This window comes from Patella vulgata, chromosome 9 (assembly GCF_932274485.2).
Source record: "Patella vulgata chromosome 9, xgPatVulg1.2, whole genome shotgun sequence".
NCBI classification, from domain to species: Eukaryota; Metazoa; Mollusca; class Gastropoda; family Patellidae; genus Patella; species Patella vulgata.
This window is the reverse complement of record NC_065887.2, coordinates 41,880,148-41,907,177: the sequence shown is the minus strand read 5'-3', so window position 1 is coordinate 41,907,177 and position 27,030 is coordinate 41,880,148. Positions and strand designations below refer to the sequence as shown.

Genomic DNA, 27,030 nt, shown 5'->3' with positions numbered 1-27,030 from the left:
TATTTATTTTATAACTACAGATTATTTCACGTCTAGGAATATGTCTATGTTGTATTCTTATATCAATGTTTCTTTTATTTTGCGGTCCAGTTTTCCTGCCTGAGTCACAGAGTCTGAATGGTCAACAGTTTAATCCACTCTAAAACATACTCAACTTTGATCATTTTAAATTCTATTTAAAATAAAAACAAAAATATCAAAGGTACATAATCACTTGTATTCAAATCGATTAAAAAGCAGCCCATCAAGGTGTTATGGTGCAGTTTAATTGGTCTGCAAAGGATGCTGAATGTCATCAAATTTTCAATTGATCATATATTTTTTAAGCCTGAATGGAATTTATCTATTTTTAAAATGAAATTCTGTTTAGAAATTAAGTTTTCACAATATTGTAGTGTAGCACCATGGATCGTCTGTCAGACGTGGAGAGAAGAAGAAGCTACACCAGTCGCCACATCCAGCGTATAACCCATGCATTGTTTATTACTACATATTTTGGAACAGCCCATGATCGTCTAGTATTGTCTCTGGTCGAATTTGTAATACCTTAACTGACATCCCACATTAATGACAGCTTCACGGTGTGATTGAATATACTGCATCTTAAATAATATCATCAACAGGGACAACAAATACCATATTTCGGTTCTACCTTTTATATTTAGCACTGTTACAAGCATTGTAATAAAGTCATTCTCTCAAACCTGCTGCCATGCAGATTCAGCGAGTCTGCTGATGGGAATTCACCTATAAGAACTACATGGTTGTCTCACCTAGTACACACATTCTATTCATTATATATTCTCAGATTCACAGTCATTAATTATTCTATTGGCTAATTAAGATGCAAATTAATCATGTGATTGGTCACTCATGTCAAATATGAAATGGTAACTTTCCGATCACATGATTTTAGATATAGAATCTATCCTTGAACTTAGACCCCCTTTCCTGTTATTCACACAATATTTCATAAACAATTTAATTTGCATTTTTAACTAAACTCATACCATAGATAATATACTGACAATGGAGAATAATTAGTCAAGACCATAATATTATTACACATATGTGTTCTTTAGCACAATTCTCGCCATCCATAATACTACAGTAATTTACACGGTATTCAAAATCCTTTAAATGACAATCAGTGGTTGTAAATTTCTCTGATAATAGATCGTAATTAATATCATCTCACCTCTTTAGCGTTATTCAGCTGTTCTCGTAAAATTGTTAATCTTGTTGATGAATTTGTTCCAAGACTGTCAAATAATCCATTGATCTGTTTCCGAACATGTGTCAAAGGTCAAGGAATATAGAAAATACTTCAAATGGTTTAAGAACCAAAGAGGAATGGAACAAAAGATAGTGGGGTAGAGAATTATTTGGTTTGTTTGGGTGGATAATATGTATCTACACCAGGGCCTGCAATTCACAATTTTACCAGCCAATCAATTCCTGACATATTTTGTTTTATCTCGGATTGGCAAGATATTTTTTTACAAACCATAGAATAATTTGTTGATTAAATCCAATTTTGTTTTAAAGTTTATTGTCGTATTTTTGGGTTGAATTCTTTGAAATTTTAATTCTATGGCATGTGAACTGACTGGCTAGTTCTTCAACCAATCAATTTCACTGTAGTTTCACTGTAGCTCAATCAAAACCTGCAATCTGACTGAAACACTTGCCTTGATCAACACTTGGGCATTTTACGGGTTTATATATAGTAAGTGCAGAGAGACTGCATATTTTCACATAAGAGGGTAATACATGTGTTTCTGCCTACTGTTCTTCAATACATTTTCAAAATCTAATTATCAAAAGACTATACATATGTGTGATTTGATGTTAATATAATATAAATTTATGATATTTTATTAAAATATAATATAAATGTGATCTGATGTTGATATAATATAAATGTGTGATTTGATATTAAAATAATATAAATATGTGATTTGTTGTTAAAATAATATAAATATGTGATTTGATGTTAAAATAATATAAATATGTGATTTGGGTGTTAAAAGGATATAAATATGTGATTTGATGTTAAAATAATATAAATATGTGATTTGGGTGTTAAAAGGATATCTTCTATAGGTATAAGAGCTAAAACTTTATCCCACTGTTCAGGTGAATTGAGGAAATCTTGTTTCTTTACAGAATATTTATCAAAATATCCTTCAATTATATTCAACGCTCGTCTGAAAAAAAAACAGAAAAACATTCTTAGTTAACTCTTTAGAATTTAGACCGCCCCAATTGCGTTAACTAGGGCTTCTCAAACCGCCCTAATAATCCCTAAACAGCCTTAGCTAGGGCTTCTTAGACCACCTCAAACCACCCTAACATAAGCTCCTTGGACGACCACAAACAGCCTCATCCCATGCACAGCTTTCACACACTTAAAATGGTTCACACATATCTCAACTGGTTTGTTATGGCCTAAGGAACTACAGTTTCAGACTGCCCTGGTATTAATATATCAGGTTTCTCTAATTATCTTCAGGGAACTGGCTGTAGTCAATATATACATGTAGGCACACCTAGTACTAAAGAGTTAAACTATTGTAATTCATAAAAACTAACCACAGCCAGTCTATGTATATATTATCGTCATCTACAAACTGACTCAATCTCACAAAACTCCATATTTCTTAAATATAAGAGAGAGAGAGAAATGGGGTTTAACGTCCACTCGACACAAACTAGGTCATTTCAATATTTCGCTTGCGCATAGGGGTCTTTAGCAGTGGGAGGATACCGGAGGACACGGAGAAAACCCACGAGATTGGATTCTTAAATATAAACTTTCACAACTGTATCACAACCAAAACAAGCCAACAGTGAGGCTGATGTCCCCCGCCGAAATAGCAAAATAATTAGATGACACGTATTAATTAATAGAACATTTATTTTTTTCAAAAGTATCGAACAGTTAAACTATAGACTAAGTTTCATCACTGTCTATCAAATAGAATCAAGATTATGAAACTGATAAGCTCTGCTTGGCTTCAGCTCGAAATGTTAATCATTGAACTTAGTCAAGACATTCACCTAATGAACATCTACATCAAGTTTAAACATTCTACCTCAATTAAAAGCAGAGTTATTATGTTCCAAAGTCTTGACCAATCAATTAAATTGCTTATTGCTCCTTAGCCTTAGCAGAAAATTTTCACCATCGAACTTAGTCAAGGTAATGATATAATGAATCTATATTCGGAGTTTCATCTCTCTCAAAGTTATCATGCCCCAAAGCATCAATCAATCAGATTGCTTATCTCTGCTTACCGTAAGCATACAATGTTCATCATTGAACTCCATCAAGGCATTCACCTAATGAAAGCCTACACCAAGTTTGAACATTCTACATCAATTAGAATGTGAATTATTGTGTTCCAATGTCTCGACCAATCAAATTGCTTATCGCTCTGCTTAGCCTGAGTAGAAAATGCTCATGATTGAACTTAGTCAAGGTATTGATGTAATGAAACTATACACCAAGTTTCATCAATCTCACTTAATTAGAACTAAAGTTATCGTGTCCCAAAGCATCAATCAATCAAATTGCTTATCTCTGCTTACCCTAAGCGGAAAATGCTCATCTTCGAACTCCATCAAGGCATTGACCTAATCAACACATACACCAAGTTTGAACATTCTAGCTCAATTAGGCAGAGAGTTATCGTGCCCCAAAGTATCAACCAATCAAATTGCTTATCTCTGCTTACCCTAAGCGGAAAATGCTCATCTTCGAACTCCATCAAGGCATTGACCTAATAAACACATACACCAAGTTTGAACATTCTAGCTCAATTAAAAGTTATCGTGTCCCAAAGCATCAACCAATCAAATTGCTTATCTCTGCTTACCCTAAGCGGAAAATGCACATCTTCGAACTCCATCAAGGCATTGACCTAATCAACACATACACCAAGTTTGAACATTCTAGCCCAATTAGGAAGAGAGTTATCGTGTCCCAAAGCATCAACCAATCAAATTGCTTATCTCTGCTTACCCTAAGCGGAAAATGCTCATCTTCGAACTCCATCAAGGCATTGACCTAATAAACACATACACCAAGTTTGAACATTCTAGCTCAATTAGGAAGAGAGTTATTGTGTCCCAAAAAGTGTGACGGACAGACAGACGGGACAGACAGACAGACAGACAGACAGACGGACGAACCCATTTTAATAGTCCCCTGCTTTCTTCGAAAGGCGGGGGACAATAACATCATATCAAATAAAACAGAGTTTAACATGCTATTTGTCTGCACTGAACAAAGAAATGAAGGTAGGCATACACACTGCAGTACACTATGGGGGAAATGTTGCGTGGAGAGCAAAATTACGGCTTCTCTTATTTTGATTTACAACTGTTTGCAGACTGTTAATGTTCTACGAATGGTTTTTCATCCCATCCAAACAAATGTACAATTTTCATGGCCAGGCCCTGGATCCTCAACCCCCGATAAATGGAAACCAGACTGGAAAATACTGTGGCTACCAGAGCAAAAATGGCTGCATAAATAAAATAATAGATAAAAACTAGGTGATTGTATGTGGGGGTGTTTAGTAGACTCTCAGACAAGTCATGAGGTTGGGAAATGAGACAGAGAATTAGATATTGTAATATAAACTAACCTAATAGACGGATGTAATGTTTCATCAAGACTGACTTTCTTCGTTTGATTTTCACCACCCTAACAAAACAAAAAATAACATCGATGCAATTTATTTAATAATAATAACAGTCTAGCTCTATACATTCAACTGCAGAGATATCAAAAAATGTTGCACCCTTCACCATCACTTCTTGTGGACAGTTTGTGTGTGACCTGACCACAACTTGAAGAAGCTCCATGGGGATCTAGACAAGAGTTGAACTTATTTTTACAGTCAAAGCCAAAGGAAAGTCCACTTAAAATATATCTGATGCAATATTTTGGTGAGTTTTAGTCAGTTTGGATATGGTACATATCTGTGTCAAATGATTTTACCTCATTATTGAGAAGATTTTCATGATATTCACTGATAACATACACTAAAATAAATAGAAATTTTGCTGAAAGAAATGGAGTGTATGGAGTGTAACGTACACTCGACATAAACTATGTCATTTCGGGAGTAACATATGGTTCAATTTTATTACAATAATTCATTTACATTTACATTTATGGGTCTTCAGCTGTGGGACGAAAACCCATGAGGTTGGACAGGCGATCCTACTCCTTGTTCGGTACATACTGGGACTCTCTAAAGTCCACGCATGAGATCATTCGGCCACCCCCAATTTTGCTGGGGATCTAGTATATAGAATCATTGTTTATTCTTACTCTAACAAGACTCAGATATTCAGCAATGGCCGTTCTTCCTGTCTGTGATAATTTTCTAGCCTCTTCATCACAGACCCAACAATGGACGCCACGACGACCAGAATAAACCCAGAGAATATGTTTAAAACCGAAATCATCTGAAAAACAGGAAATACATACATGGCATCAATTTCTACCTTCCACAGTAGACAACAACTAATCCAATCCGAAAACCTAATGCGATTGTTGACGTTAGTCCTACCGCATTGCGATTGGCCATGACATGCTACGATTGTCTAAGATCAGCTATGATACCATTGAAATGTTTAACATGTTAAACCTCTACGACTGGCTATGATATGTTAAAATATCGTATCTTGGCAAAAACCTCACACGCTGTGTTTTTTGTTCTATTGCCGGCCATCATCATAGGTAAATAGAATAAATCAGGGTAAACATCACAGGGGATGAGGCCAGCATATCATAGTGTTTATTTTCTAGGGTTGCATCTGCAATGATTGGAAAAAAAAATGAAATGGGGTTTAACGTCCTACTGTTCTGCTCCGAACTGGGCTAATGAAGACGGGCATACGCCATACAGTGTGCTATGAGGGAAATTTGACCCGGACAGTGACACTACAGCCTACTGTTATTTTTTGAATTCCAACTGTCAAGGGCTCTGATTAGAAAAAGAAATATCATATATTAAAATATCATATCTTGTTGAAAATATTCACACACGATTTTTGTCCTTTCCTATATAAATTATAATCATAACAAAACTCACAGGGCGTGAGTGCGGCTTTACATAATACTGTTGTTATTTTCTGTGATTATGTGTATAATGCTTGGGATCTTAAGATCTAAAGCAGAGGCAACAGACCAATCAACCATCATATTCACATCTTGAGCAAAGAAATAAATTGAAATTTAATGTCATCTTCCACAATATCAGGGATAATGAAGTCAGACTGTGGTATTTCCATGTACCAATAAATCATTTACAGATATTATAGTTGTTGATTTAACACTTTTATATTAGACAAGGCTTTCATCCTGTTATTGGCTTATAAACTTCCTCACAATTTCTCAGTCTAGTTTCCCCCTTGTCAGAGGGACAGGATGCAGGGCCTTAATATAAAAAAATCCTCTACGGTTGAAATTCGATGAAAAGTATGAACAGGGCATGCGCGGCTGCACATAAAAGACCCCTCTAAGGTTGTAATTTGATGACGAATACCTCGCCGTCTGGGATAAATGGCCCTCATAGCACACTACATGTCATATGTCCATGTGCATTTGCTCAGTTTAACGTCAAACCACATTTTTTTTGAAACAGGATACAAGCCTTGTGTCAGAAATGTCCAGTTGCTGTCCCAACAACTAAAAACTTCTTTCACAACATTGGCCTGTACCTTACCTAGGTCAGGGTACACAAGTTAAAAGATGAACATACCTACGAGAGCGGCGTGTATAATTTTACAAGCTATCTTCATTAATGGCCAACATTTCTCACAAATATCAGCTCCTCTAAATAAAGAAAGAAGACAATCATGTTTATTATTTAACAATATTGTTGGTATGTTATTTTCTCTCACAGATGTTACCCCTTCATTACTTGTTCAATGTAAATGATTCCTATCGGTACAAACTGAAACTACTGTTCCTTAGACCGTCAGAGATTTGTATATAGCTGTCCGTATTATAGGAACATTTACTGTGCACTTTATGTGGTAGTTTGGGGAGGTGTAAGGAGACCTAGTTTGGGGCGGTGTAAGGAGACCTAATTAGGGCAGTGTAAGGAGACCTAGTTAGAGCGGTGTAACGAGACCTAGTTAGGGCAGTGTAAGGAAACCTAGTTAGGGTGGTGTAAGGAGATCTAGTTAGGGCAGTGTAGGGAGACCTAGTTAGGGCGGTGTAACAAGACCTAGTTAGGGCAGTGTAAGGAGACCTAGTTAGGGCAGTGTAAGGAGACCTAGTTAGGGCAGTGTAAGGAGACCTAGTTAGGGCAGTGTAAGGAGACCTAGTTAGGGTGGTGTAGCAAGACCTAGTTAGGGTGGTGTAAGGAGACCTAGTTAGGGTGGTGTAAGGAGACCTAGTTAGGGCGTGTAAGGAGTCCTAGTTAGGGCGGTGTAAGGAGACCTAGTTAGGGCGGTGTAAGGAGACCTAGTTAGGGCAGTGTAAGGAGACCTAGTTAGGGCAGTGTAAGGAGACCTAGTTAGGATGGTGTAAGGAGACCTAGTTAGGGCAGCGTAAGGTGACCTAGTTAGGGCAGTGTAAGGAGACCTAGTTAGGGTGGTGTAAGGAGACCTAGTTAAGGTGTTGTAAGGAGACCTAGTTAGGGCAGTGTAAGGAGACCTAGTTAGGGTGGTGTAGCAAGACCTAGTTAGGGTGGTGTAAGGGGACCTAGTTAGGGTGGTGTAAGGAGACCTAGTTAGGGCGTTGTAAGGAGACCTAGTTAGGGCGGTGTAAGGAGACCTAGTTAGGGCGGTGTAAGGAGACCTAGTTAGGGTGGTTTATGGAGACCTAGTTAGGGCAGTCTAAGGAGACCTAGTTAGGGCAGTGTAAGGAGACCTAGTTAGAGCGGTCAAAGTGCTAAAGGGGTAAAAGATTTCATATGGATTATGAAACCAGTGGCTGCCAGGCAGGATACGCCCACATTTTCGAGAGATGGATAGAGAACAAGCTAACAAGAAAGTGATTTTTCCTACTATCAAGGGCCACAATTCAGGAAATTACAATTCAATATGCGCGAATATCGAAAGGAACTGAGATCTTTGTGTTATAAACTTACATTTCAAGTTTCAACAAAATTGGATAAAAATTGTGACCTCTATAGGGTCCACAACCTTGATATACCATGTTTTTACGATATTTGAGAACGAACGGCGGCCATTTTGTCTGTCAATTTTGGGCCTATTTTTCACGAAATTCAAACTCAACCTTCCTTAGGGTGTAACGGTGATATAATTATACGTTTTTTTAAATCGGATAAAAATTATGACCTCTATAGGGTCCACAAGCTAAAAACGTGATTTTTCGTACAATCAGGGGCCATAATTCAGGAAGTTACGGTCCGATATGCGCGAAGATCGAAAGGAACTGAGATCTTTGGGTTATAAACTTACATTTCAAGTTTCAAAAAAATTGGATAAAAATTGTGACCTCTATAGGGTCCACAACCTTGATATACCATATTTTTACGCTATTTGAGAATGAACGGCGGCCATTTTGTCTGTCAATTTTGGGCCGATTTTCACGAAATTCAAACTCAACCTTCCTTAGGGTGTAACGGTGATATAATAATACGGTTTTTTAAATCGGATAAAAATTATGACCTCTATAGGGTCTACAAGCTAAAAACGTGATTTTTCGTACAATCAGGGGCCATAATTCAGGAAGTTACAGTCCGATATGCGCGAATATTGACAGGAACCGAGATCTTTGGGTTATAAACTTACATTTCAATTTTCAACAAAATCGGATAAAAATTGTGACCTCTATAGGGTCCACAACCTTGATATACCATATTTTTACGCTATTTGAGAACGAACGGCGGCCATTTTGTCTGTCAATTTTGGGCTGATTTTCACGAAATTCAAACTCAACCTTCTTTAGGGTGTAACGGTGATATAATAATACGTTTTTTTAAATCGGATTTAAATTATGACCTCTATAGGGTCCACAAGCTAAAAACGCGATTTTTCGTACAATCAGGGGCCATAATTCAGGAAGTTACAGTCCGATATGCGCGAATATCGAAAGGAACCGAGATCTTTGGGTCATAAACTTACATTTCAAGTTTTAAAAAAATTGGATAAAAATTGTGACCTCTATAGGGTCCACAAGCTAAAAACGTGATTTTTCGTACAATCAGGGGCAATAATCCATGAAGTTTCGGTCCGATACATGCCAATATCGAAAGCAGCCGAGATCTTTTGGGGATAAACCTATATTTCAAGTTTCGTCAAAATCGGATAAAAATTGTGACCTGTAGAGAGTCCACAAACAATTGTGGACGGACGGACATCCGGACGGACAGGGGCGACGGCATAATACGTCCACATGAAAATGTGGGCGTATAAAAATGTGTAAATTTTTATCGTTAATGTGTCCCTTAATCTACATGGCGAGGCACTCAAAGATCAAAAAACTAAATCCTTTAGAGATTTCAGGGGAAACCTTAAATACAAATAATGTTTCTACTACATCAAAGTTCAAACATAGATATATTTCAATGGATAATTGTTACCTCCCTTCGTAAAACAAAAACTTACGAGCAACATTTTCGAACATCATCGTAATCTGTCATATCAATATCAAAAACCAATTCTTTTTCCTGGGCCTGGAATGCTGATGCTTTTATAGTTTTACGTTCTTTTGGCTGCAACAGAAAGTATATATTATTATAAAATTGTAGTTGTTGGTATAAAGTATATATTATACTGAAAATAATGCAGTACCGGTAGTTTATTGTTTCGTTTTTTTTTACACAGAAATCTACAAGACAGACTTTACCAGATCCAATTTAAAATCCTTAAATATACATTATAGGAGATTCGATAACAAGATGGCAGTTCTCACTATAATAATTAAAAACTAGATAACGTAAAGGCAATTTGCTGAAAATTTCATTCAAATTGATCCACTATGAACCAAGATCTCAGCGAATAAAATTTCTGCCTAGCCTCGGTCATCATTACTGAAGTCAGTACGTTAAACAGCATAGTCTTGATTATCCATTTAATCGAGAAGGAAAGTTATGCAGTAAATCGGATCACAATCGACTTACGATCGCAGGCTAGCGATGCCATCTCGAGTTGATTATGGTCTGGATAAGTTAATCAATGTCTAATTAATAATTTAGATAACATTTCAGGCCTAAAGAAAGACCTGCAATAGACAGATTTAGCTCTTGCATAATGTATGTTTAAATATACTGATCTGATTCAGCATGACAATCATACCATGATATAAAGAATATCCTACCTCCTACCTTATATCACCATGACAACCACATCATGTCTTACTCTCTCAATAACCTACCTTATATCACCATGACAACCTCACCCTGTTTTACTCAATAACCTACCTTATATCACCATGCCAACCACACCCTGTTTTACTCAATAACCTACCTTATATGAGAATACAGCACCAATATCTATTTTATATGGACAATGTTTTTGTATTTCTTTTTCCAGATCTGATTGGTCAACAAAAGATTGGTAGCGAATGTAAACATCATCTTTTAACGTGAAGGAGAATTCTCGGTTGAGAAAATATGTCTTCGGAACTGAAACACATCAAACACTTTCAATGTACTTAGATAATTGATCTGGATTTGGAAAGAAAATTAAATTATAATTATAACGTTATAGTACCATCTGTCTGTGGGATATTAAAACAACACTTATTATTGGTCCGAGTGGTCTTTTTGTATGGTCCGAGTAGTCTTTGTGTTTGGTCCGAGTGGTCTATCAGTTGGTCCGGGTGGTCTTGGTCGTGGATTCATTATAACGTCATTAAGTTATAGTACCATCTGAGACTACGGGATATTATAACATTATAGGACTATACTATCAATGGGATATTATGACTCAGTTACAATACTCAAACTATGGGAATACGCCCTGATAGTTTTACCTGGCAAAGTACGATGCAAATCAGATAGTAGGCTACCTCAATAAGAAAAACTCTCAACTTTTTCTTCAAAACAATGACTGATTATTGTTATTTATTACATTTCTACCACACCCAACTACAAATACGCATACAATCCTACAAGCATACAAATCATCTAGCTTTTTTTTAAAGGAGCTAAATTGCTAATATTTGGGACCTAGAAATTGACCCATATAATAATGTAATCTACTTGTATATAAACTGATTTACATTCAATTGTTTCCATTTGGACTCAAATTTCAAATCAGTTATGTACAGCGAAATATGACAGGAGTCTCAACCGAATAGCAATTTCTAGCGTCTGAGTGATTATTCCAGTCTATGCATGCTCTCCAGATAATATATGGCGTCACCGTTTGACATGAGTTGTGGAATATGTCTATAGCCTCTTTCTTTCTGGTCACTTGTTACAAATGACGCTTAAATATTGGATATCAGAAGCCCACCTTTTCCTGGTAAGATCACAACATCAATGTTGATTTGAATTGACAAATAATTTGTATTTTCAATGTGTAAAACATTGGATGGTATTGAGTTAGAGACTTAGCTACTTTAAATCCAAGCGATAATAATACACACCAGTATATGTTTTTACTAAGTTTCATTTTATCATTTTTATTTTTAATATTTTGCGATATCTGCACTTCCATTTCACTTCAGATTCAGTGCGATTGATTATATAGGCCTAATACTCACCGCCCCCGTAATGTAACCATCTAAAATATGGTCCGTACGGAAACAATCTTTTATAATATACGGGCAATAAATCGGGGAGCGAGGCCGGGTCATAATTATTCTTTTCTGACATTTTAAACAGTTTTCGTTTTGTGTTATTTCTGTGTCATTCAATCTCCCGCCAAATTATTGTCAACATTAAAAGTCGTAAATATTTTTATAATTATTTTATCTATGGTCATATTCAATTTCAATAATTGAATTTAGTCGTGTATAAGATATGTTTGTATAATACAAAATTCTATCTTATCAAATTTTGTATTTACGACTTTAATTAGTTTATCCAGTCTACCGACTCCCTTAAGTATTTATATTGTTTGATAATCTGGACTTAACAATTATCAACTGGATGAAAAAGACCGCAGAGACTTGATATCCTCGACTATGTTTATTTCCGTTAATGGACGAATGCAGATGATTTTTTTATTCCCTGACTGAAAATAATAAGTTTTGTGGTAACATGGGACGATCAATACATGCCGACGAGGCGATACAGGATTATGTCGAAGAATTGATTAAATCTGGCCAATGGTATATTGGTCTTATTCTTGGACAGGTAATAGGAAAGGAAAACAAAAATAAAACTTTGAATTTAAAAAAAAAACGATGAGGGGACCTCCACGTCTTTCAAAATTAAACAACATATGGTTTGCTATGTATACCCATACAAATATCTTAGTTATTATCATTACGGCCTATATGTACCCTTCCCGTAAAAACATGAACACTAAGTCAGTAGAAAGTATATTTAAAGTGCACATAAGATGGGTGGAAAAACTTTTTAATGGGTGTAACCAGTAATTACTATATCCACTTTACGCCAAGTTCACGCCAATCTGGTTGAAATTAATTCAGCTATCTTCACTCAAAGTCGTAAAAATTGACCTTCCGTGAAAACGACTTTGCCAATTATCGAAAACACTCTTAATCCCCACAGACGCCAGTGACGTCACAGTGACCGAATGCATATTCGGAATGTTTATTCCTTAATTACCTATTACAGGGCCTCCCTAATTTGCAAGACGAATGACAAGGAATTTCTAAGCATTAACTGCTCCCTTTAGGCTAATATAATTCAACTACAGTATTGGGTTTAATAACTATAAACTTATTTTGTCTTTTTTGGAGTAATTAATATTTTATTTCAATTGCATGAAACTGATCAGGAACAGCATGTATCACACTAGATAAGAAACATCATCTCTCAACCTTCCGTCTCTAGATCTTTGTTACTCACTTTGTCATTCCTCCGGACGATGGATATGTCATTCAGTTTGTCATTCGTCCGGTGAATCTGTGTCATTCACTGCCATTCGCCTGGTGATTTCTGTCATTCACTTTGTCATTCGTCTGGCGACGTTCTGTCATCCACTTTGTCATTCGTCTGGTGGACCTCCATATGGGGGTTGGGGAGATTTATCGAAAATTTTCTTTGTCATCCGAATTTTTAGAATAAATCAAAATCAATCTGAAACTTTAACGAGTTTTGCACACAGCTCCACTTACGTATTGTAGTATTCAAAACGTAAACCGCGAGCGATTTCATTTGTCAATTATATGATATATAGTCTCATTCTCTAATGTTTGTGCATGAACAGAAATACATTGCCCAAAAATGGACGGTTCACCGGACCAATGACAGAGGTTCACCAGACGAATGACAAACAGAATGACAGAGGTTAACCACACGAATGACAAAGTTAATGATAGAGATTCACAAGAAGAATGGCAAAGTGAATGATACAGGTTCACGAGAGGAATGACACAGGTTCACGACAGGAATGAAAGAAAATGACACGAGGTCACCAAATGAAGATGAAGAGAATGACAGAGGTACACCAGACGAATGGCAGACATGTGAAAAACGTGAATGACAGAAATCACCAGACGAATGACAGGGAATTAGCCTACACCGGACTATTTACAGAGTGAATGATAATACGCTAGACGAACGAATGACAAAGTGGATAAAATAGGTTTACAGGACGAATGACAATGTGGATAAACACGTTCATTGGACGAATGAATAAGAGGATGCCAGATTCACCAGGCGAATGACAAAGTGGATGGCAAGAAATTCGTCGGCTGAATGCCAGAGGTATACCAGAAGTATGACAAAGTAAATGACTCGTGTGGTGAACCTCTGTCATTCTCTTTGGCATTCGTCTGGTGAACATTATCTGTCATTCTTTTTGTCATTCGTCTGGTGCACCTCTGTCATTGATGTGGTGAAACTCTGTCACTCTCTTTGTCATTCGTCTGGGGAACCTCTGTTGTTTTGTTTGTCATTCACGTGTTGAACCTGTGTCATTCCGTTTGTCATTCGTCTGGTGAACCTCTGTCATTGGTGGGATGAAGCTCTGTCATTCTTTGTCATTCGTCTGGTGTACCTCTGTCATTCGTCTGGCGGACCTCTGTCATTTTGTTTGTCATTCGTGTGGTGAACCTATGTCATTCACTTTGTCATTCATGTGGTGAACCTGTGTCATTCAGTTCGTCATTCGTCTGGTAAACTTGTCATTCTGTTTGACATTCGTGTGGTGAACCTCTGACATTCTCTGTCAATCATGTGATGAACCTATGTCATTCGTCTGACGAATCTCTGTCATTCTGTTTGTCATTCGGCTGGTGCACCTCTGTCATTGGTGTTGTGTAATTCTGTAATTCTGTTTGGCATTCGTCTCGTGAACCTCTGTCATTATGTTTGTCATTCGGGTTGTGAACCTCTGCCTAATGTTTGTCATTCGGCTGGTGTACCTTAGTCATTCTATGTCATTGGTGTGGTTAACCTGTGTCATTCTGTTTGCCATTCGTCTGATTAAGCTTTGTCAATCTTTGTCATCGTCTGGCGTATCTGTTTGTCATTCGTGTGTCGAACCTCTGTCATTCTGTTTGTCATTCGTCTGGTGAACCTCTGTCATTCGTGTGGTAAACCTCTGTCATTCTGTTTGTCATTCGTCTAGTGAACCTCTGTCATTTTGTTTGTCATTCGTGTGGTGAATCTATGTCATTCACTTTGTCATTCCTGTGGTAAACCTGTCATTCTGATTGTCATTCGTGTGGTGAACCGCTATCATTCTGTTTGTCATTCGTGTGGTGAACCTATGTCATTCTGTCTGTCATTCGTCTGGTGTACCTCTGTCATTGGTGTTGTGAACCTGTGTCATTTGTCTGGTGAAACTCTGTCATTATGTTTCTCATTCGCGTGTTGAACCTGTCATTCCGTTTGTCATTCGTCTGGTGTTCCTTTGTCATTGGGGTGATGAAGCTCTGTCATTCTTTGTTATTCGTGTGTTGAACCTATGTCATTCTGGTTGTCATTCATCTGGTGAACCTCTGTCATTTTGTTTGTCATTCGTGTGGTGAACCTCTGACATTCTCTGTCATTCGTGGGGGGAACCTGCCATTCTGATTGTCATTCGTGTGTCGAACCTCTGTCATTCTGTTTGTCATTCGTCTGGTGAACCTCTGTCATTCTGTTTGTCATTCGTGTGGTGAGCCTGACATTCTCTTTGTCATTCGTCTGGTGAACCTCTGTCATTTTGTTTGTCATTCGTGGGGTGAATCTATGTCATTCACTTTGTCATTCGTGTGGTGAACCTGCCATTCTGACTGTCATTCGTGTGGTGATTAAGCTTTGTCATTCTTTGTCATCGTCTGGCAAATCATGTCATGCTGTTTGTCATTCGTGTGTCGAACCTCTATCATTCGTGTGGTGAGCCTATGTCATTCTATCATTATGTTTGTCATTCGTCTGATGTACATTCTCTGTCATTCGTTTGTGAACCTGTGCCATTTTGTCATTGCAGAGCTACACCAGACGAATGACAAAATGAATGACAGAAATCACCAGACGAATTACGTAGCGAATGACAAAATAAATGACACTGGTTCACCAACCGACTGACGTGAATTACAGACGAATGAAAAGTGGTCCACCAGACTAATAACAGCAGGGGTTCACCAGTCAAACGACAAAGTGACTGTCAGGGATTCACCAGGCCGCCTATCAAGGCGAATGACAAAGAGAATGGCAGGTTAACAGGACGAATGACAACGTGAATGGCAGAGCTTCACCTGACGAATGTCACGGGTTCACCATAAGAATGACGAATGACGGGTTCGTTGACCAGACGAATGACAGGTTCGTTGACCAGACGAATGACAGGTGGATAACCGGACGGTTAACAAAGTGGATGACATTGCTTTACCAGACGAATGACAAAGTGAATGAAAGAAATCATTAGGCGAATGATAGACAATGACAGAGTAATTGGACGAATGACAGTGAATGACATAATTCCTCGGACGGGCGAATGACAAAGTGAGTGACATAGAGACTGACACAGGTTCACCAAACGGATGACAAAGCGAATGACATATTCACCGGACGAATAACAAAGGTAATAACATAATTCACCGGAAGGACAAACGACAAAATGTTTGACACGGAGAATGAGGCAGCTTCACTGGACGAATTGTAGAGGTTGGTCAGACGAATGACAAAGTCAATGACAGTGGTTCAGCAGACGATTGACAGAGAATGACACACGTTCACCAGACGAATGACAAAGAGAGTGACACGGGTTTATCGGACGAATGTCACGGCTTCAACAGACGAATGACAGAGAATACAATAGATTCGCAGGACGAATGACAAAATGAATGACAGAATTAACCGTACGGACGAATGACAAATAAGTGTGTGACACAGACAATGACACAGGTTCAGCAGACGAGTGACAAAGTAAATGATTGAAATTATCTCAGACGAATGACAGAATGACACAGGTTCGCTGGGCGAATGACAAAATGTGTGTCTTATTACTAGATTGATTTTACTGGTGGATCGATGGCGGAGGTCTCTGTGTCACCACTAATCAAGAAAAAATAAGTCGATAGTTATTAAACTCAATAGGCTACTGTAGTTGAATTATATTGGCCTAAAGGGAGCGGTTATTGCTTAGAAATTCCTTGTCATTCGTCATTCGCATGTCATTCGTCATGCAAATTAGGGAGGCCCCTATATACAGCCGGCGTGTGTATTCTTTAATGCCTGAAGGATTCCTTAATCCCCCTAATTAAATAAAACAATTGACTATGGAATAATTTGTTTTGTAATTCATTTTGATTTAAGATCCAATTTAGAGTGCCTACAACTTTTAAACTTTGAAGTCTTGAACTCTTAATTAATTTTTTACAATATGGAACTTATTGGACGAACACTTTTAATATGTAAATAATATACGGGTCCAGCTATGTGGTTTTTACTGCGAGCACTTCGCTTTTCCACATAAAGTGTAGTGTCGTTAATATCTGTCATTAATTAATCAATCAGACTATAAAAGTTATATGATGTCTGCGATATCACCTCGGTGGAAGCGGACGTAAATTACAACTAACTAACAACAACAACGAGTTATACAGGCATGGGCCATAAATTAATTTACACGTTGGTGTTATCAGTGAGTGTTAGTGGGATTAAGAATGTTGATTAGGTAATTATCTTTTTTTACGCCGGCCAGATCAAAGACGTCACTAAGTGGAACGTGTGCGTAATACCTCACGAACGAACTAATGGTAGAATCATACACACACACACACACATTAATTGTATAAAATCGTATTATTTGTTGATTGGCGTTTAAACAACATTTAATTGATGGATGGATAAACGTTTTTGATACGATTAGGTTATAATGTCTAACATCGTTTATCTTCTTTATAATAAAAGTATTTTACAATTGCATTGACAGTTTAATCACTCACCAAACGGCACCAGGAACTCCACGAATGATCCCATGCAATTTTCGCGGCGACGTTTAACTTCATTTACTAGACCCGGAGTACATGGAACGGTACATGGTAATAAGATACCAAGCGTTGATTGGCAGAGAAATGAGTGCGATCTATTGTACATGTTATGCATAGTCGTCGGAAAATTCCATATTCACTGTAGTTGTTCTTTATGTATAGAAATGTTTTTTATTATTATAAATAGCTAATAATGAATATATCGACAATGACTGGCACCATTTGTATTTCTGTACTTAAGTTTGGGATATCAAGTATTACGGGGTTATCCAAATTACCGGTAAATGCGCTAATTGCTTGAGTCATCTTCATTTGACACGTGGCCTATTTAAACAAAGGAAGCTTAAAATGATCTACGGCATGATACAGCATTTTAAATTCACTCTAAAATATTCCAATCACAAATGTCTAATCTATACCAATGAAAGACGATGTGTATTGATAGTGCTATATTGTACGTACAGTGAGATATTGTATAGATAATGTATATCCTATGTGTAGTGCCTGTGACGTCACCAGACAATCAACCGGATTAAGGTCGTAATTGAAAAATCGAAAAGCGTTTTGGCATGTCGGATACTTAAACGTTAACAGCGGACTTAATTTTAATCAGATTGGTGTGAACTTGCCGTAAAGTTGATATAGTGACCATGGGCTATACATACATGCAATTTAGATTTTTGATCGTACGTGGTCTTTAAACTCGGAGACAGAACAATCTTGTCGTCCCCAGACATACGAATAATCACACAACACACACATATTTACTGACATGATCAACATGTACACTCAGAACACAATTTCCACTGAGTTTCCTGACATACGTTACATTAGTTTGATTTGTATGCAATTTGTCTACTGATGAATTATTTAAAACCATACATTGATAAAAGAATGATATTGTTGTAATGGGGATGGCATCAGCTGGCAAGTGACACAATTAAGTTGGTCGTTTTGAATTTTAAATGTAAATGTTTCAAAGAGTAAAATGAAATGGAGTTTAACGTCATACTTTCTGCACCAACTGTACTATCAAGATGGGTGGTTAAATACCATGCTGTGTGTTATACAGTGTAGTATTCCAACTATTAATGGTTCTTTTACATGCATGCTCAGGAGTTTACAGGTGGCTCTCCATTTTTTGTCCCATCTGAACAAGTAGACATTTATATAAAATGTGACAGCCTTTGTGGACTGCTTGGATGACTTAAATGTAGTGGTCATAGCGGGTACATGTATATTTCATTGCTTGGCATCCCATTGTTAGACAAGTAGAGTGATTTTTTAACATAGTTTTAGAATACAACAAAATGTTATTTTTTCACCCACATGGTGGAGAGAGAGAGAGAGTTTAATGTCCACTTGGCACAAACTAGGTCATTTCAGAACTAACATGTTGTTTCATTATACGCCCACATGGAAATGTGGTCGTATATTGCCGTCGCCCCCGTCCGTCCGTCCGTCCGTCCATCGTCCACAATTTCTTGTGAACACTCTACAGACTACATTTATCAACCGATTGTTTTAAAATTGATATATGTTGTTTGTATAAGTGAGATGAAGAAGCCTATTTAATTTCAATAACTTCTGTTAATTTCTTCTGGAGTTATGGCCCTTGTTGCACCTTGTGAACGCTCTAACGACAAAAGTTATCAACCGATCTGTATGAAATTCATATGCATCATTTAAATTAGTAAAACAAAGAAGCCTATTGAATTTCAGCAATTTCCGTTAATTACATCTAGAGTTATGGCCCATGTTTCACTTTGTTGAATCTTGTGAACGCTCTAATGACAAAAGTTATCAACCAATCAGTATGAAATTGATATGCATCATTTAAATTAGTGAAATGAAGAAGCCTATTGAATTTCAGCAATTTCCGTTAATTTCTTCTGGAGTTATGGTCCTTGTTTCACTTTGTTGCACCTTGTGAACGCTCTAACGACAAAAGTTATCAACCGATCTGTATAGAATTTATATGCGTCTTTTAAATTAGTAAAACAAAGAAGCCTGTTGAATTTCAGCAATTTCTGTTAATTACATCTAGAGTTATGGCCCTTGTTTCACTTTGTTGAATCTTGTGAACGCTCTAATGACAACAGTTATCATCTGATCTGTTTGAAATTGATATGCATCATTTAAATTAGTGAAATGAAGAAGCCTATTGAATTTCAGCAATTTCCGTTCATTTCTTCTGGAGTTATGGCCCTTGTTTTAATTTGTTGCACCTTGTGAACGCTCTAATGACAAAAGTTATCAACCGATCTGTATGAAATATATATATGCATCATTTAAATTAGTAAAACAAAGAAGCCTATTGAATTTCAGCAATTTCCGTTAATTACATCTAGAGTAATGGCCCTTGTTTCACTTTGTTGAATATTGTGAACGCTCTTAATGACAACAGTTATCATCCAATCTGTTTGAAATTGATATGCATCATTTAAATTAGTGAAATGAAGTAGCCTATTGAATTTCAGCAATTTCCGTTAATTACGCTGTGAGTTATGGCCCTTGTTTCACTTTGTTGTACCTTGTAAATGCTCTAAAGTTATTATCCGATCTGTATGAAATTTATATGTATCATTTAAATTAGTAAAACGAACAAGCCTATTGAGTTTCAGTTATCACCTAAATTAGTGAAATGAAGACGAACAAGCCTATTGAATGTCAGCAATTTCCATCAATTACGTCTAGAGTTATGGCCCTTGATTTACTTTGTTGAACTTAGTGAACTTTCGAACAACAAAAGTTATCATCCGATCTGTATGAATTTCATATGCATTATTTGAATTATTAAAACGAAAAAAGCCTTTCGAATTTGAACAATTTCTATAGATTGCTTCCAGAGTTACAGCCCTTGTTTTAGATTTTAGAACCTTGTGAACCTTCAAACAACGGAAATTATAATGTCATCTGTATGAAATTGTCTATTAAATTCCCCTAATTACCTACAAAAGAATAAATATGTGACAACCCTTGTCGACTGCTCGGACGATTTAGCTGCTGTTGGCGTATGTTTTGTTGCCTGGCAACCTATCTTTTTATTTAAATAATGCACATAGGGGTCTTTAGCTCTGTGGGTAATGCTGAGGAAGGGAGATAACCCACGAGGTTGGACAGGTGACCTACTCCTTGTCATGTACAAGCAGAGAATTGAAACCACAGCGCTTGCCTCAATGACATACCTTATGATGCATTGTGCAAGCCATTCGGTGAAGACAGTAGTTTAAATTTTTCATTATAATTAATTGTGCTATGTATGATTGTATTTTAAAATATGTTACAGTTAACGAACCCGAGGGACTATATTTTACGTTTGGCGCGAACTCCTGATCCAGTCGAAGATGAAGCAAGTGAGGAGGAAGATCTGGAGGACATCGTACCTAAGAAAAAACCGAAGAAGAAAGGCTCACGACGACCTAAAACATTAGATGAAATGGATGATAGTTGGGTTGCTACACATGCTAAACAGGTATAGTTTATGTTATTAGGAGGGAGGTGTGGTGTCTCAGTGGGTATGACGCTGGCTGGAAAACCAGGTCTCGGGTTGGCTGATATAGATTGTCTGGATTTTCTGGCATGATTTTCTCTCTTGTTAGTGGTGCAGAACAGAGGGCTTGAAAAGGAACAGTGACTAGTCATTCGTATTGGACAAAAAAAACCATGGTCCTGTGTGCATATTGGCATGCACGTTAAAGAGTCTGATGGGTTGTCCTCTGCTAAAGACCCCTACGCGCAAGCGAATTATTGAAATAAAATTAAACCTTGAATGTTTGTCCCAAAATGACCTAGTTTGTGTCAAGTGGAAATTAAACCCTATTTCTTTGTTTCTCTCTCCATTAAGAAGTATAATGATGTTCATATTCTGTGATTGGTATATAAATTCACATCATGGTAGTTTTTATTTACTTTATATTATTTTTACTGTTAGGTTATACGTATGTTACCTGGTGGACTGGAGGTTGCAGGTGTTTTTATTTTATCTCCACCAAATATATCACAGAAAGTTACAGAGAAACTCAGACAGGTAATTATATATAACAGAACACATTTGACAAAGATACATCTTATAAGACATTTCGAATAATTTGAAAACTGCAGCCGAAATACCAAAATAATCCAGTAAACTCTGGTCAATTTTATAGAGGCTATTACAACGGATGTGATCAACATATAAACCATGTGTTAGTCTCAGAATGACCTTTGATATATATTATAATTGTAGGTTGTTTATGCTGTACACAGATCTATAAATAAACCTGGTTTATTACCAACTGGTGAAATTACAGACAGAATAACTCTACATATCTGTTCTCTTACTAGAAAGTATCCTTTTAAAACGTTTCTAGAGATCGTATATATTAGTTAACAACATTGATTATAGTCTGTATACGCTATGTGAGGGATTGAAGAATCCCCTTCAATATGGTGAAACATGAATCTCTAATAGGGGTAGTTTAATTCTTTTCAGTATTTACTAAGATGGAATGGAACAAATTATGAGTTGAAATGTAGTGACGATTGCTGATTATAGGCATGTAGCGTGCTGTCATATGGTTTACATGTGTTGATTCTCAATTCATTATTTTTTCATCTTCAGTCTTAAAGGGAAAAAACAGATTCACTTCACATCATATGCGTCATTTAAGCACACAACAATATTGTGAAAGATGTATTCTAAAATGAATATCAGTCCAAAATGGTTCAAATGCTTTTGATATTTACAAAGATATGTTGAATTGAAACTTCATAGATTTATGCTGCTCGCTATAATAAGCCTGCAGCCAATTTTTGTGGGCGAACAGAAATGATAGGCCTATTTAAGATCCGATTTTAAATTTGTTTTCTTGGTTAAATAATGAATCTGAGTACACAGAAGCATGGATTAGTTGGCCGTCAGAAGTTTGATATTTTAGCAAAAAATGCAAATGACACATCATTACTTTTAGGTGATGCACCCATTCTAGAAATGAAAATAACTGGTTAGAAAACTTTGTGAATGTATTTTATATCTTTAACTGTTTAACAGAATAACTTGTAGAACTTATGATGTGGAAGATAACAATGTACGTTACTTTTTCTATAATTGATATGGTACTAAAAAAACTCTTTCCATATAAAATTAATTATCACTTATCAAATATAAACATAATTATAACTAGATATTTAAATATCCCTGCACAACAGCTGTATAAAAACAGACTTTACGTTTAAATGGGAGGTGGTTTATTCATCTTCATAACGTTTCAGGTTGAACTAAGACCTACATATATCAAGATTAGAATCGAAATATGGTCAATTTAAACTGTTTATATGTTTTATTGCTATAGAGTAATGGTCACCCAGCAGAATGGAGATATCATCCTATAAACGATAAATGGATACAGCTCAATACTTCAGCATTTCTTGATATAACTATTCCTGTTCCTTCCCTTAGAAAATCTTCAACATTAATCAAACAAATACAGGTATTGTATATACATATAACTTTAATCACATAAATACAGGTATTGTCTATACAAATTAGTAGCAACAAAACTTCTGGGCATTTAGTTTTGGGGAAAAATATGACACATTTGATACACAGTAGGGCAGTATAATGGGTTTTGATTTAAGCACCAAGGAAGTCAACACGTCATGTGGCAAGCAGTAATGGCAGTGCCCATGAAACGGTAGAAAAGATTAAAGAAATATTTATATTAGTTTCATAAAATTTTAACAAAATCTATAAATTATTGTTCTCTACGTTTTTAAATGTTTTTTTTCAATGGGATTAGTTCCTCTGTAAGAGGGAATGTTTTGATATTGGGAGTAGTCTAGTAACTCCTTCCTTATATTTTAAGTGAATATCACAACATAGAAGAAATGCCGAATTCTACCTGTGTTTTTCAAAGGTGCTGCTAGATCAAGTGATACTAGTATTGCCTTTTAAGGAAGCCACAGTGGTTTATTTACAGGGGTATTCCAATTTTGGCTGTAAAGGTTCCTTGCGGTTTCCCCTTGTCAGAAAATGGTGCAGAAAATGGCCTGCACTAAAAGAGTGCCGAAGCAGATACTGCCTGAACAAAATTTCCCTCATATCTCACAGCATGTCTTTATTAGCCTCGTTTTATTAGAAGAGTAGGGTATAAAGCTCTATTTCATATCTTCTTCAGTATCACTGTAGATTCTATACAAGTCACTGTCCTTAGTAACACTGTAGATTCTATACAAGTCACTGTAGATTTCTATACAAGTCACTGTCTTCAGTATTACTGTAGATTTCTATACAGCATCACTGTCTTCAGTATCACTCTAATATCACCTTTTTCTAAATGGTCGTAAGATTAGACAAACAAAAAAAACAACATTGTTTTACTGAATCACTATGTAGACAATCGATGGCCAGACTAAGTCAGAAAGTCTATAATCGAAGTAAACTGAGGCTGTGCTCAATATATTTGAATTAAACATACATTATGTAAGAGCTAAATCTGCCTATTGCAGGTCTTTATTGTGGCTTCAAATCTTACATAAACTATTATTTAGACATTTGTTCACTTGACAACCACATAATTAACTCTCTTGAACATTGGATGGCTGAGATTTAAACGGATTAAAACATTGTCGCCATTTAATTTAAAAATGGATAATCTATACTTAGTCTCGTACCATTGCTACGATATTGAACAGTCTACGCTACATCTTCAAACACTGATAACTTCACAATAAAATAATTTGAATGAAATTTTCAATATATTCATTTTTCATTATCTAATTTTGAACCTACATAAAGCATCCTTCAGCAAACTATTGAATATATTTTGAAAATTTTGTTTTCAGATGGGTTTAACACCATTTTATCAGTCGCTGTCAACAAGTATCGGATTAATTAATGGAGCTTTCCGAGATACGTCAGAATTACTAGAAATGGCAAGTGGTAAAAAAAGTCGCAGTAAAGACAAGAGTTTTATGATGCCACAATCTTACAATGTAGAATTAATGATAAAAAAGGTAGATATTTGATATTAAAAGGTACATATTAGAAGTTAGATATTTGATATTAAAAGGTACATTATTTTAGTTATAAAACGTTGTTAATCAGTTTTGGTAATTATTTTAAATTGAGACTCGCTGACATGGTAAATAAATACATTGTAGCATGATCACTTCTACTAAAATGAACTTTTGTCAAAAACATGTAGACATTTGTGGCAACACACTCTTAAAAGAGTAGTAGCTTCTGGACATGTGGGTCAGGCCGTTAGATCTGTGTAGCTGCTGGAGCAAATGATGGACAGAGGCTGGACAGTTCGGTCAGCCTGTTAGATCTATGTAACTGCTGGAGCAAATGATGGACAGAGGCTGGACATGGGGGTCAGGCCAGTTAGATCTGTGTAGCTGCTAGAGCAAATGATGGACAGAGGCTGAACATGTGGGTCAGACTGGGAGATCTATGTAGCTGCTGGAGCAAATTTTGATGCCAGTTGATAAAGGGTCTTTTAACTCGAAACTTTATGAAGATGAATAAACCACCTCCCATTCTAACATAAGTCTGTTTTTGTACTGTTGTTGAGCAGAGATTTATAAAATGTATAAAAAATGTCATTGGTATAATTTTAACAGGGTGATGGTAAGAAAGTAGCCGATCCACAAGTGACATCTGTATCATCTATGATTGTATTACGAGGTCAGATGATTGGTCGAGCGTTTATACAGGGTAAACCCACTGTTGGTGATGTCATACAGGTAAGTTACACTACTAGTATTTATATAGGATAAACCAACAGTTAAGGGTGCCATTTGGCCACCCAACTCCTCTCTTCCCCCCCCCCCCCACTTGTACGTGACAAGGAGTAGGGGGTCACCTATCAAACCTTGTGGGTTTTCTCTGGGTCCTCCGGTTTCTTCCTACTGCTAAAAAACCCTACGTGCAGGAAACTAGAGTACCTAGAGAAAATCCACAAGGTTATACAGGTGATCTTAGTCCTAGTGACATACACACACAGAACAGACCCATTTCTTGTATAGATGTTAGACATTATACAGGACAGACCCATTCCTTGTATAGATGTTAGACATTATACAGGACAGACCCATTCCTTGTATAGATGTTAGACATTATGTGTTAAACCCTATGGCAACGTGTCTTTTAAAGCAATATTAAAGATAAATGTGCTATGTTATTACAAGCTGTAAAGGTTGATCTAGCTAGAAATATTTCATCTAGATGTGTAGTTATATTGTTATTATTACAGGCTGTAAAGGTTGATCTAGCTAGAAGTATTTCATCTAGATGTGTAGTTATAATGTTATTATTACAGGCTGTAAAGATTGATCTAGCTAGAAGTATTTCATCTAGATGTGTATATTGTTATTATTACAGGCTGTAAAGGTTGATCTAGCTAGAAGTATTTCATCTAGATGTGTAGTTATATTGTTATTATTACAGGCTGTAAAGGTTGATCTAGCTAGAAGTATTTCATCTAGATGTGTATATTGTTATTATTACAGACTGTAAAGGTTGATCTAGCTAGAAGTATTTCATCTAGATGTGTATATTGTTATTATTACAAGCTGTAAAGGTTGATCTAGCTAGAAATATTTCATCTAGATGTGTAGTTATATTGTTATTATTACAGGCTGTAAAGGTTGATCTAGCTAGAAGTATTTCATCTAGATGTGTAGTTATAATGTTATTATTACAGGCTGTAAAGATTGATCTAGCTAGAAGTATTTCATCTAGATGTGTATATTGTTATTATTACAGGCTGTAAAGGTTGATCTAGCTAGAAGTATTTCATCTAGATGTGTAGTTATATTGTTATTATTACAGGCTGTAAAGGTTGATCTAGCTAGAAGTATTTCATCTAGATGTGTATATTGTTATTATTACAGGCTGTAAAGGTTGATCTAGCTAGAAGTATTTCATCTAGATGTGTAATTATATTGTTATTATTACAGGCTGTAAAGGTTGATCTAGCTAGAAGTATTTCATCTAGATGTGTATATTGTTATTATTACAGGCTGTAAAGGTTGATCTAGCTAGAAGTATTTCATCTAGATGTGTAGTTATATTGTTATTATTACAGGCTGTAAAGGTTGATCTAGCTAGAAGTATTTCATCTAGATGTGTATATTGTTATTATTACAGACTGTAAAGGTTGATCTAGCTAGAAGTATTTCATCTAGATGTGTATATTGTTATTATTACAGGCTGTAAAGGTTGATCTAGCTAGAAGTATTTCATCTAGATGTGTAATTATATTGTTATTATTACAGGCTGTAAAGGTTGATCTAGCTAGAAGTATTTCATCTAGATGTGAATTATTGTGTGAAGATTTAGAAATTACAGAGCAAGACAAAGGTAAATCATTACCCATCTTCACAGTCCTATTTCTTCCTCACTTTCTCATTATTACCCATCTTCACAGTCCTGTTTCTTCCTTGCTTTGTTATGACATATCTAGCAAAGTCCTGTGTAAGAA

General features: G+C 36.3%; 2 protein-coding genes across 3 annotated transcripts in view; one reads left to right on the top strand and one right to left on the bottom strand.

The window, feature by feature from the left end:
- The window catches only part of LOC126832274 (DNA primase small subunit), a 49,288-nt gene extending 37,385 nt beyond the window's left edge, over positions 1-11,903 (bottom strand). For both annotated transcript variants that reach the window (XR_008789228.1, XM_050562992.2), the window contains exons 1-8: positions 11,708-11,903; positions 10,465-10,622; positions 9,604-9,710; positions 6,783-6,856; positions 5,348-5,484; positions 4,656-4,714; positions 2,098-2,210; positions 1,199-1,296 (exon numbers count right to left, since the gene is read on the bottom strand). Coding sequence is in view for 1 of the 2 variants with exons in the window: in XM_050562992.2 (XP_050418949.1) it covers positions 1,199-1,296; positions 2,098-2,210; positions 4,656-4,714; positions 5,348-5,484; positions 6,783-6,856; positions 9,604-9,710; positions 10,465-10,622; positions 11,708-11,819 (858 nt within the window). In the remaining variant the exon portion in view is untranslated. The remainder of the gene's footprint in view (positions 1-1,198; positions 1,297-2,097; positions 2,211-4,655; positions 4,715-5,347; positions 5,485-6,782; positions 6,857-9,603; positions 9,711-10,464; positions 10,623-11,707) is intronic.
- A 215-nt stretch (positions 11,904-12,118) lies between these two features.
- On the top strand, positions 12,119-26,520 carry LOC126807741 (protein odr-4 homolog). The gene is made up of 10 exons (XM_056103304.1): positions 12,119-12,302; positions 20,850-21,035; positions 21,495-21,590; positions 21,789-21,889; positions 22,593-22,629; positions 22,894-23,031; positions 24,386-24,556; positions 25,169-25,291; positions 25,801-25,891; positions 26,507-26,520. Exons 1-10 carry the CDS (start codon positions 12,207-12,209, stop codon positions 26,518-26,520), a joined length of 1,053 nt encoding a protein of 350 aa, XP_055959279.1. The 5' UTR covers positions 12,119-12,206.
- Positions 26,521-27,030: the final 510 nt, after the last annotated feature.